General features: G+C 48.9%; 1 protein-coding gene across 3 annotated transcripts; it reads right to left on the bottom strand.

Annotated features, from left to right (window-relative positions):
- Nucleotides 1-7,281: 7,281 nt before the first annotated feature.
- On the bottom strand, nt 7,282-11,911 carry LOC146186803 (heterogeneous nuclear ribonucleoprotein 87F-like). 3 transcript variants are annotated; one of them, XR_014708168.1, is made up of 7 exons: nt 11,756-11,911; nt 10,747-10,965; nt 9,633-9,888; nt 9,140-9,544; nt 8,990-9,060; nt 7,755-7,817; nt 7,282-7,413 (listed from the first exon to the last, which is right to left on the bottom strand). XR_014708168.1 is itself a non-coding variant. In XM_084607426.1 (6 exons), the coding sequence occupies exons 1-5, from the start codon at nt 11,768-11,770 to the stop codon at nt 7,795-7,797; spliced, it is 918 nt and encodes a 305-aa protein (XP_084463552.1). In that variant the 5' UTR covers nt 11,771-11,911; the 3' UTR covers nt 7,282-7,413; nt 7,755-7,794. The 3 variants fall into 3 exon arrangements, 2 of the variants coding, with proteins under 2 accessions (XP_084463552.1, XP_084463551.1); XM_084607426.1 differs by lacking the exon at nt 8,990-9,060; XM_084607425.1 differs by lacking the exons at nt 7,282-7,413; nt 7,755-7,817 and adding an exon at nt 8,567-8,923.
- Between the last annotated feature and the right edge of the window lie 12 nt (nt 11,912-11,923).

The raw sequence follows: 11,923 nt of genomic DNA, 5'->3' as shown, positions 1-11,923 counted from the left end.
GTTGGAACCAAACTGCACGAGCGGAAAATATTCAATCAAGACATTTTTATCGCTATTTTGCTTAATCTATGTGGTAGTCTATGTTTTGTGCAACATCTTAAAGGCAGAACACACAGCATAATTTTCATGTCTTAACTCCTTAAATGATTTTTTTCTGCTAGTGCTCTATTATTGCCTTGATAATACGAAATCAAAACACTTCAGTAAGCTGTAATTAAGTCTAGAATATGTCTTAATTAAAGATGCCAAGTTCATCCTTTCGTCACACTCATATCAAAATGTGTCATGAAGAAAGCACCCAACAGCTCTCCAGACCTTGTTACTCTGAGCAAATACTCTCATTTATCATTTTATTTGTTATACTATGTTGACTTCCTATCATTGCACAAACATTAAGATGGAAAACTTTGCTTTCAAGTTATATGAAAAAGTGGGGCTCACTGCTTGATGGCATAGTTACCTGCACTAATCTATCTCATTTTCAAATGAGCCTTCCAACACACCTTCATTGCCTTAGCTCATCATAATATTGTTCTCACAGTTGTGCGTCTTCAAATTCAGCCCAGTGTACTCAACACTTGTATGCTTACTTAACATGTATATGGTAGCCAGCTAAAATGGTATGCTTACTTAACATGTATATGGTAGCCAGCTAAAATGGATGACGATTTCGTTTGATGTGAATAATGTTAGGAGTTATGTAAAGCAGTGACTAGTATATGTTTTCCTCCTTCTGCCTACTTTAATAATTAGTCAACGTTAACTTTAAATGTGGCTTTGAGTGTACGCTGAGGTGTGATATAAAAGGCTGACAAGTGCCAGTAAAGTGGCCCGACCCAGGTGCCTCTGACAAGTGCAGCACTTTTTATTCAGGAAAAAACGAGAGTCCGTGAAATTTAGTGCATACATGCCAGCATTATCTACGGGCCTAAAAATGTGTTGTGGTTACGGCACTCACATCAGAAACTTGATGGGGTAGACAGCTTCCGCTACTTATAGTCAAAAACGGTCATTATAAAATCGGCCTAACTAGGGTCACGATTCGTGCAAAGCATTTTGTCCTGCCTGTGTCATGCACCACAGCTACCATAAGGGACTATCACATGACTGCTTATCTAATGTTTACCTGCCCCCACCCAATAGAGTCATTGGTTGCCTTGTGCGCCAGACCGGGCAAGAAAACGAACTCCAGGTATGCTGGCCTCTCCACACACCACCACTAGCCCGACAACAGGAGCCAAGCACTTGTCAGAGCATGGCAGTGTAGAATGTGGTGTAGAAAAATGCAGTCAGAGTGAAAGCTATCACTGTTAAGCATCATAGTTTTCACCACTTCCCTGACGCAGCTGCTTCTGGGGTACCGTACACTGGTTTGAGAGGCGTAAACTCAAGCTGACCATCAGGTTAACAACCCTCCATGTTGCAGTATCTTTTGTGTCACTTTTGGCGAATGCAAGATAAGCGAACCTTTGTGAGAATAACTACCGCACCACTGTGTGCTGTGTCAAAGCTGTCCAAATGCGATCCAAGAGGGCATCGTGTCGATATATAGAGCAAAAGTTACAAGTGTTTGCTGAAAATATTTAGGAAAAGTTCAGTATAGCCAATTCTTAATATCTGTGTTTGTTATATTGAAGATCTATGAGCGCAATCACCTAGTGTGCAGCACTGATTGGCTCAGACCCTTATCTTTCGTAGTGCTGTGAACACCTTGTGAAACAATGTATAGGTGACATGCGCACCGGTCACCTGATTCAAGGAAAAGGTCTTGATAACGAGAAAGGAGCCATGTGCAAGCGGTATAGTTGCGAGTAAAAAAAGTTAATAAAAAAAGTAAAAAGTGACACGTTTCCAGAGTAACAAATAAATCTCGGCTCTGCAGTTACGAACACAGCAATAACAAAAATGTCGGGCGTTTTTGCAAGGAATGACGCCGTGTCGGCCGCAGTTTTCGCCAGTCCGGTGACATCATTGTTCTAACATTTTTAGTCACAACTGTGCCTAAAAGGGACAGCAGTATTCTTCCACTATGCTTGTGACTCCTTTCATCTATGAATGCGAAAGCTTGCTTATGCGATGTGCTACTGTGACACACGCTCCCGACGCTTGCTCTGAACAACTTATTTATGCCTCCTTTGATATGCACCACCATGTGACCTGTAGCATGATCTGTTGCTCTGATGGTGCCCTCTCCACACCTCCTCCAACAGCTGCTAGTGGTTAGGGCGTCCGTCTCGGCTGCAGGAGGTGGTTCGTTCGAAACCTGCCGCCGGACAATCACCAGTAAAAATGGGTACAAGCGTCCCCCGGCCTGGCGCCCGGCTCTCACAGGGGTGTGCGCTTGGAAGAGGCTCCGCAAACCCCGCTGCGCTCCTTCTGGGGCAAAATAGTTTCGAACACTTCAGCCTGCAAAGGTGGTTAGAGTTACCGTGTCTCACGGGGTTCAAAACTGAAAACGAGTCGTGTCCTGCACACGCGAAAACTCAGAAGCCTTGTTTCAAGTGCGAAACGCTTTAAGCTAGCGTGTCGAAAGACGTAAAGGTTCACCGTCACTGATGAAGTTCACCTCTCAGAGATCACTGCAGTCCCACGGCAAGTCCGGATTTCCGGCCTGTCTGACTTTGCGAGAAAAAAAGGGCCACATAAAGGGCTTTTGCCGCGCGAGGCGAACTTATTATTGTCCGATGGTGGAATGAATCACTGCCACATCGGCGCAACTATTTGGCCGTGGCACCTTTTTCCAAGCATTTCACCCCAGAAGAGCCGAGCACCAGGCCGGGGGAAAGCTTGTACCCATTGAAAAACCGGTGGGTAACCGGCGGCACCAGGAATCGCACCCGGTACCTCCCGAATGCGAGGCGGATGCTCTACCACAAGGCCACCGCTGCGGTGGCCTTGTGGTAAACCCCGCTGCGCACCCCTCCTCCGCAGTGGGCCCAAACCCAGTTTTGAACCTCGCAGCCTGCAAAGGTGGTTCTGTTTGTCTTGCAAAGATAGTACTTCCTTTGACCCTCACCTGAAGTGCTCCCTTAGAGCCTCAGCTGCAGCAGTAGCTTCCAATTTGACTAGCACTGCAGATGCATGCTAAATGGGAAGCGAAATGATGTAACACCACCCAGAACGCTCTCCGAAGAGTAGTTGTGCCGCAACTTTGATATGAAAGATGGGAAACTCATCGCCACATGTAGGTTTGTTTGTGACGTCTCACAATGAAATGAAGCGCCAGAAGTTTAGTTCCGCTCACTGCCATCTTTGCAATACAATTTTCGTGTTCCGAAAAGTTTAATGGGGAAGTACGAAAACAGATTAGGGGAACTAATGGTATAAACCTGTCCGACACAAGCAAAAGTTGTGTTAGGCATGAGTTAGCAGGTTTTACAAGGTTGATGGTTTGAATTACAGGGACGGTCAAGCTTTGACTTGGCAGTAGATGTGAGAGGCCCTGTAACACCACCTTTTCAAACATTTTGTAATTTTGCACCTTGTTTATTTGGGTTAGTTTTTGGGGACAGGACAATGCCCGACTTTTGAGTGGACACCTATACTTAATTAGGTCAGGCTAGGTTACAACTTTAATACTCCGAGATTGTTTTCTTAAGCCCAAATAGTAAATGGTACACTACATCTGCAGGGTGGTCAGATTCAGCATGGAATCTTCAATTCACAGCCAACTTGACTATCAATCGATGCCCGTCTTGTCATGGACATAGTGTCCCCATCAGCTAGGCTACATACTCTCGAAGAGGACCAGGGACACAGAAGGGGAGTGTGTGGAGTGGGGCACGTGTGCTTCCTATGACCCTCACACAACTTCGAGGTCAAGCTGGAACTTAAGCCATAACATATTTCCTTCAAAGGTCAAAGTCATAGGTCAAGGTAAAAAGTCATTTGACATGGGAAGTAACTTAACACCTGAGCAGCTGCACGGCGAGGCGCTCTGCAGCTATCGCTTCACACTAGGTTTAACTGCAGCTAAACCACTGCTTTTCTTTTTTTTTTTTTGCTGTAACCTAGTTTCGGGCCACCTCAAAACAGACTTCCACCACGGCGCCATGGTATGCAACTTTACATTGATGACACCCAAAAATAACGAAGGCAGGCAAGGGTTAGGTGCTCAACATAATTTTGCTTTTCACAAAAAAAAAGCAATTTCAGCAATGGCTGGCGTGAGCATGCTATGTACGCGCAACTTGCTGGTATATCGTTCTGCACAAAAAGAGTGAGCGAGTAAATTTTATGGGATTTGAAGCATTTCTGGTGATACGAGCGAAAGCCGTGGAGTTGCCAAGGTAATCCGCAGTTTGGTTTTCTTCTAGGTTTTAAGGAAATAATTGGTTTACGGGAAATTTTCCTGTGCACATCTGAAGTGCGTAAGGCAGGAATGAAAGCGGAAAGAGAAAAAATGTGAGCTGACATCGCACAGGCCCCGCCGTGGTGACGCTGTGGTTAAGATGCCCTACTACTGTGTCGTAGTGCCCAGGTTCGAACCAGACCGCAGGTGGCTAGCTGTGTGTGCTGTTTGATGTCTGGTGGTCGTATTTACTCCGCAGCTAGGGTGGCTACTGCAGCCCTCCACTGCGCCTCTTTATTTCCAATTTCAATCCCACCTCCCTTACAGAGCAGTTCAGTCCACGGGTGAAAGTGTTGACAGATAGTTTTTTTTCCTTTCCTCTGTCAAGATTTTCGATGGTGGAGAAAAACACTATTTGCACGGGGAAAAAAAAATTGGAATCGCGATGTGAATGAGAACGAAACTTTTAACTGGCCGAAATGAATTTTTGATGCTGTTCTCGTATTCTACTGAGTGAACTCTACCAACCTGTCTCGCAATGGAACTAATGGGAACTTTTTAGATTCCACATCTAAGTCAGCGGCGATCTCATACACACCTAGTGCACTGAACATCGAAGACAGGGTCGAAAGCAGCAACCCAGCGGTATCCAATACCGCACATTTACTCAGCAGAAATCAAAGCCGCGCTCCTGCTCGGGTATTACTGCCGATGGGGACCGATAGCATATTACGAACAGGTCACATCAATCAGGGGGTTTACATATGACACCGCAAAGTCGGGTCGGGTGGGCCTGTCGGGCTGAAAACCGATCGGGCTCATGTATACGCTAGGGGGTCGAGCTAGACGACCGTCGGGTCGGGTCCCGCCAGCCCGACTGCAGGGGGTGGGTTGGCTCGACCCTACCCGCTGTGCGACGCGTCGGGCCAGCTCCTCCTCTCTTGCCTCCTTGCTGGTCGGCGACGGGACCGTGAGCTGTTCGGCTGTGCATTCCTCCTCTCCCGTCTGCGCCTGGTTCACTTGCTGTAGCAGCGATCTCTTCCCGACAGAAACGAGCTCATGTAAACTCGGACGGGTCGGGCTGGCTTAGCCAGACAACCGGCTCCCACCTACCCGACCCGCTTGCGTCGGGCTCATGTATACAAGGGGGGCTGCAAAGACTGCGATAGTGCGCGAGATCTCAGCGTGTCTAGCAAACCACTATTTCCAAAATCCGACTTTTCAGGTTTTTCCTCGACTATTCCAGGTCAAATTCTCTGACGAGTGAAGTAGTGGAGATCAGTGATGAAGAGGCTCAAAAAATGTAGCTGCGGATAATATAATTCCCACAAAATGCTCTTTATTAATCATATTCTCCAATTTACAATAGTGAAAAGCTGTTTTTAGTGTTAATGGCGGGTAAAATCGTCCCAATTTTTCTGAATATTAAAAGCGCACTGATGCAAGCCTCAGCAGAACTCTGATACCAACAGCTGTGAAATTTCAAAAAACGGCGGTGCCGCCAATCTCGAGGGAGAGCGCGCTGAGACCGGGCGCCCGCGGCCATTAAAGGAAAGCATCTAAGTTGCAAACTCTCAGATTGTTCATAAATGCGCAATCAGCTGGAAATTAAGATTAGTTGAACACTTGCAGTAGAGAAAATTCTTAAAGATAGAAGCCGTAAAGGTCGCTCGTAGTCAAAAATCTATTTAAAAAAAAAAAAATCAGAACGATAATCATTGCGAGGACCTGCACAAATTATTAACGCTGAATTCGGTAAGGAAATACGATAACATCGGTTTTAAAAACGTCCCGGCAACCACGAAATGCCCCCGAAAAGATGAATTTTGTTCGAAATCCCCGCGCGCGCTGCAGCCCATGGAAGAAAAAAAAACTTCCTCCATGCACGGCCGGTCTCTGGGGAGAGCGCGCGCTGAAGCGCTCTCCCTTGAGACCGGCCGTGCTCCATGCTGCAGCCGGCATGATCGCCGCCATCTTCGGCTTGGTTTAAAATGGTTTAGAACTGTTTTCTTTATGCGCGATGTGCGCTATGGCTTCTAACGCGATTAGCATTGGCTGGCGTGATCAAAGCTTTTTTTTTTTTTTTTTTTTTTTTTACGGTCGCCGCCGTGGTCACCGCTTTATATACGTCTCCGTCCGCACTCGTGTTATTCTCGATGCACAGCGGCACAGCTTTGTGCGTGCGGAGTTTTTCCTTGCGATCAGATGCCGGAAACCGTGCACGCAACGAGCCTTTAGAAGCCGTAGGAAACGGGCGTGTAACAAAAACCAGAAGACGCCTGCCACAAGCGGGTATGCAGGGTATATCAACCACGCTGCGCGATCATAGCATGACACCGCGGGTTCGAATTACAGCGCGAATTTCATCCCGGATCACGGTACAGAGCTGACGCCACGTACTACTACACGGAAGTCAGTCTTCCAACGAGTTTCACCTCTGCATTAGCACGGAATGAGGTGCGATACGCGCACACGAAGCGCAGCGCGCCGTAATTGATTAGCGCGCTCACTACCCTCACGCAGCGCTTCCGCTTATTTTGTCTCATCAGTGCCACACTCATGTGCGTACTTATCCTATTGTGGCAGCCTCACCTTTCGTCAGACCGCGCGTTCAGCACGAAAAAAAAAAACTGCATAAAATGCGCCAGCAACAAAAATGCATCGCAGAATATATCGTGCAATTATCCCGCGACTTCGCGGATTTTTTGGCGTCACCGATTCTTCCCGGTGCATTCAATTTCCCCGACAATTCCCGGATGCCAGACTCTCGGCTAATAGGAACGAGAGTAGGAGTCTTATCAAAATGAAAAGCCCAGGGGGTCTACTTCTGTGCGGCTTGTAATGCATTTCCACTGTTCCGAATTTCCTCATGGCAAGAATTTTGCCTTCGCCTCCAGTGGGACGAACCTGCACTAGTGTTAAATGAGCGCCACTACAACCCTTTGCGATCCATGAAGGCTGTACTGAGCAAGCAAATCGATGCACTCAGATACGCAGGGGCAACCAGACCATTTATTCGCTGCGCTTAGTGCAGCTACAGCAGCGTTGGAATGCTGGCAACATGGCGGCAGATCTGTCGCACAGGAGGTTCCAGCTCCTGTGGGAAGAAAACTTCAGGGAAGCTGCACAAAAAAAAAAGGGGGAAGCGGGGGGGGGGGGGGGGGGGGGGGGTTATACACTGTTAATAAGTGGTACTAGGATTATACTTGCAGAATTACAAGCAATGGGCCATTGCACTGTGTATTGCTTCCACTGAACATTATCAGAATTCAGCTGCTTTGGTAACCATTTCAAAGGCATTATTCCAGAGCCTGCAACCTGGCCCAGCTTGCAAAAGTACTACTTGCTGTTTAAAACCACCTGTGCAGCAATACTGCAGACCCTAGTTTTACCAGCAAAGTTATTTTGACAGCAGCACAGTGTGAAACCTGAAGAACCAATTTCACCAGTGCAAAATACGTACCTTCTGCTCTCACCACCAAAAGCTGCAGTGTCCTGGAGCATCAAGGCCAACCTGTTTGAAGGTCTGAGAGCAAAGCAAATTGTTAGCGGGCTCAGAAATGGCAATTGGGCTGATAGCGATAGCATCCATACTAGGACAATGCCTTTTGGCTACAAAAGAAAAATTCTCCGAACCATCCAAACACCACATAAGTCACTGTTCCTAATGGAAGCACAGATAGGACAGCTACCTGAATGTGCACCAAGGTGCTAACCATTTCCGGTCAAAGACTGTTCTGGGCAAGAAAAAAAAAGGATACAACTGACAATGCGACAAATACTTCCAGCACCAACACATTTTCAGGCTTGGAGGCACAACCAGAGGACACAAGCTACTCTGTGCACATCCCTCAATGACTAACAGTGATGTGTACTACCAGGGAAACACGAGCCACAACTGCAGCAGCCTAGTCTGTTCAAAGGACTTCACAGTGGGACAACTGTACCCACATCCCCACTGTTCATGCATCCTGTATACCCCAAATAGCACAAGCAACCAATGCTGTGTGGGCTGCCACTGAACCGACCGGAAAGGGTTAGAAGACCCCTTCATGAACATGCAGCAGCCCCTAGGAATAGGAAAGAAACCTGTGCTTACCTAATGGCCTTCCTGCAGCTGACTTCCTCAGCGAGCTACGCTATCCACGCCTGTCTACCAGCTAGACAGAAGCGAGCTCCAGTCCTTGGCCAACTCCAGCAGCCGTGCCTAGCTGCCTGCCTTTTATAGGGATAAACTACGGCTCACGACAGAGACAAAAAACAAGACTCTCTCTGTACACTAGATGCTGTGTTTTTCAACACTAGACTTTATTGAGACCCAGACGAGTACCACAAGACAACATCTACAGGAGGCTTCTCCTCTGGCTAGAGAGAGCGCAATGGGGGAGAGACAATGGTAATTGGTAATGTAAGAGAAGAGACAAATGGTATACACATAGACGCGTAAGTGATGAGGACGGGGTTCAATGTGATGTGCTGCGGCTGGCTCTTCCTTGGAGGACGCACTGCCTGAGCTGCTGCTTGCACAGCTCCAGACCTGGGCTAGCCGGTTGCTGCCTAGCTAGCTTGGACCAAGCTGCACTGCCTAGCCCTGGCTGCTCTCTCTGCCCTCTCAAAGCTTTGCCTGCCGCCCTGCGGGTTCGGAAACACATTGCGTCACTCCCAGGCCCACACAACATGGTCGTCAGCCCCGCTTACCTCCACAGTTAAAATCATGCTGATGCTCTCCATTTATCTCCGGTAGCCGCCCCCCCCTGCACTGCCGTTGCCTGCAAAACGAACGCGCCCGCCGTCAGCCGCTTCCGCAGAGCTCCAACTGCACGACAGTCACCTAGCAGACAAACTCACCGTATGGGCCTGAGCCACGCTGCGAGTAGCCTCCGGGGCCTCCACGCATTGGTCCACCACCGTAGCTGTTTCCATAGCCGGAACCGAAGTCTCCGCCACCTCCTCCCCATCCCCCCTGGTTGAAGCCATCACTGTAGCCGCCTCCGCCGCCCTGGTTCCATCCGCCACCTCCGTAACCGCCGCCGCCGCCACCGTAGCCACCACCACCGGAGCCATAGCCGCCGCCTCCGTAACCACCGCCGCCATAGCCACCACCTCCGTAGCCACCTTCCCAGCCATCACCACGGCCTCCGCGACCGCCCCTGAACGCGGGCCGCTTGTCCTTCTTGAGGTTCTCCATCTCCTGCTTGGACAGAGCTTTCTTCACCTCAGTCCTCTTTCCTTTCAGCATGTGGTGGCGCTTCACTGCGAGGTGAAAACGCACGAATACTCGATGAGAACCGGAAACGAGACCAGAAACTGGGCAGTGAAGCGCTAAGCATAAAATACTCACGGACGATTTTATCAACTGGGTCGTAGTCGTCGTACTCAACGAAGGCAAAACCACGCTTGCGGCCGGTGTCCTTTTCGGTGACCAAGTTGACGGACAGGATGTTGCCAAACTGGGAGAAGTAGTCACGGAGGTCAGACTCGTCAACGTCGTCCTTAAGTCCGCCAACGAACACTTTCTTGACTGTAGCCTGCGCCTCTGGCCGACCAGCCTCTTCACGCGGGACCGCCCGCTTGGGTTCCACCTCACGGCCGTCAACCTGCACGCAGACGGCAGAACCACCTCAGTCTGCATGTTGTTCACGGTAAGACTATGCGAACTGAACTCGGCGCGGAGAACAGCTCAAAACGGCCCCACGAAAAAAATGTGGTGCCATGCCCCTAAAGGTCTATTCACACTTGCGACTAGATGAGGTCGCGCGACCAGAGGAGAGGAGCTATGTTCACACTTGCGACTGTCGCCTTCTCGAAAAACGAGTTGGGAGTAGGAAAGCTGCAAGGCGATGACAGCGAACGTCGGTAGCAGCCGCTTGCCAGACACTTCAGCTTTTTCAGGCGAGAACGCCGACGACGAATAGACGGTGTCAATATAAATTATGTTGCGCCTGCGTGAAAAACCCATTTCTCAAAAGTTTATAGTACTTACCGGATAGTCCGAATATCTTTCCAATCTCCTCCCAGGCCATATCCTTCTCCCTGCCTTTGAATTCCGGATGCCGTTTGTTGAAAAGGTAGGGGTATTCTTTAATTGCATTGAGAAGGTGCTCGATCGAGTACTCCGGGACCTCGCTGATTGGTAAAATGGTTTGCGACTAGTAGTCGCGCGACTAGAAATTCGAGCAGTGCCCGACCGGCCCGCGGCAGTCGCTTTTCGACCGATGCGACCATTTGCGACTGTCGCTTTTCGACCAAAACGGTCGCGCGACCGCTGCTAGTCGCAAGTGTGAACGGGCTTTAATACCTGAACCCGGGTGATGAGTTCCGATCATGCCATAACATCCAAATTGCTAAGGCAGCACGAATGCTACAACTAAAGCGACTATATGCCTGAAACAAACGTACTACCAAGAAAACAGGACCGCTTCCAATCGACCGCAAGTAACTTAGCATGCACATACCTTATGCGGCCGCGCGGCCTGCGCGTCGTCGACCATGTGCGCGCGTCGAAAGGTGATGAAGCCGAACCCGCGGCTTTTCTTCGTGCTGGGATCGCGCATCACGACGCAGTCCACGACTTCGCCCCATTGTTCGAAGTGTCCCTTGAGGCTTTCCTCCGTTGTCTTGTAGTCCAGGCCGCCAATGAACAGCTTCCGGAACTGCTCAGGCTCACTCTCGTTCTGCGTGCGCAAACAAAAGCGTCACAACCAGCGGCCAGAGCGGGATGAAAACATTTCTGACGTGGTTGTGTCGCACAGTTCGGAATCATCTGATAAAGACACATATTTACTCCATTAACTCGCTCACGTGCATACAAAGAATACTCAAGAACGATTTGCTTAGCGCAAAAGGTACAAAAAAAAAAAAAGTGCGCATTGATATGGCTGGGTATCACGTCCAATGGGTGATGTGAGCTTCACCGGCAGAACAATGTGCGCCTTTCCGGCGTTTGTACCGGCGTCGCTAGGCCTAAGCCTAAGACGAACAAAGACGCCCCCGCATATTTAGGCGGGCCAAGCATGCCGGATACAAAATGGTGGAAACTTGCCCATGTTATAGCGAAATCAAGGAGAACTGGCTTAACATCATTCAATTACCAACATATAGAGTACAACTTACCCTCAAAAGTTCAAGGGAGCACAAACCGCCATTTTGATACACAGCGCACAAGGCTTAGTAGAACAGCGTGCTTATTCGTTCTGACATACTTTCCGACGTCAAAACACTTTACTTGAGCGTATTACAATAAACACAGTCCAAGTAGTCAAGAAACACTGTTTGGCGTTTGTTTTAAATTCAATTACACTTGACCTGCGCACCGCGTCTAGGAGATGCCGGTATGAGACGCTAACTGCGACACAAGTCATTTAAAGGTCCTAGGACATCTGAAGCAGAAACCAGATCCTAAATGTAGCCTCTTCAGCGACAACCACGCTTGCTAAGACACAATAACTTAAATGTAGTACTTACATCTTGGGCACCCATTTCCTCCAATGTATTCTCAGCAGCGGCAGCACACCAACTTGCAGCCGCTCAACTCCGACTCCAGCACGAAATGACGGAATGCCACGAATGCATGGGGTAGGGCAGGGTAGCGAATGAGCTCGCTCTTTCTACTAACGTCATGAAAACAAATAT

This window comes from Amblyomma maculatum, chromosome 6 (assembly GCF_055883805.1).
Source record: "Amblyomma maculatum isolate TAMU_Amacu chromosome 6, ASM5588380v1, whole genome shotgun sequence".
Classification (NCBI taxonomy): domain Eukaryota; kingdom Metazoa; phylum Arthropoda; class Arachnida; order Ixodida; family Ixodidae; genus Amblyomma; species Amblyomma maculatum.
The sequence above is the reverse complement of the archived record's forward strand: the minus strand, read 5'-3'. Positions and strand labels throughout refer to the sequence as shown.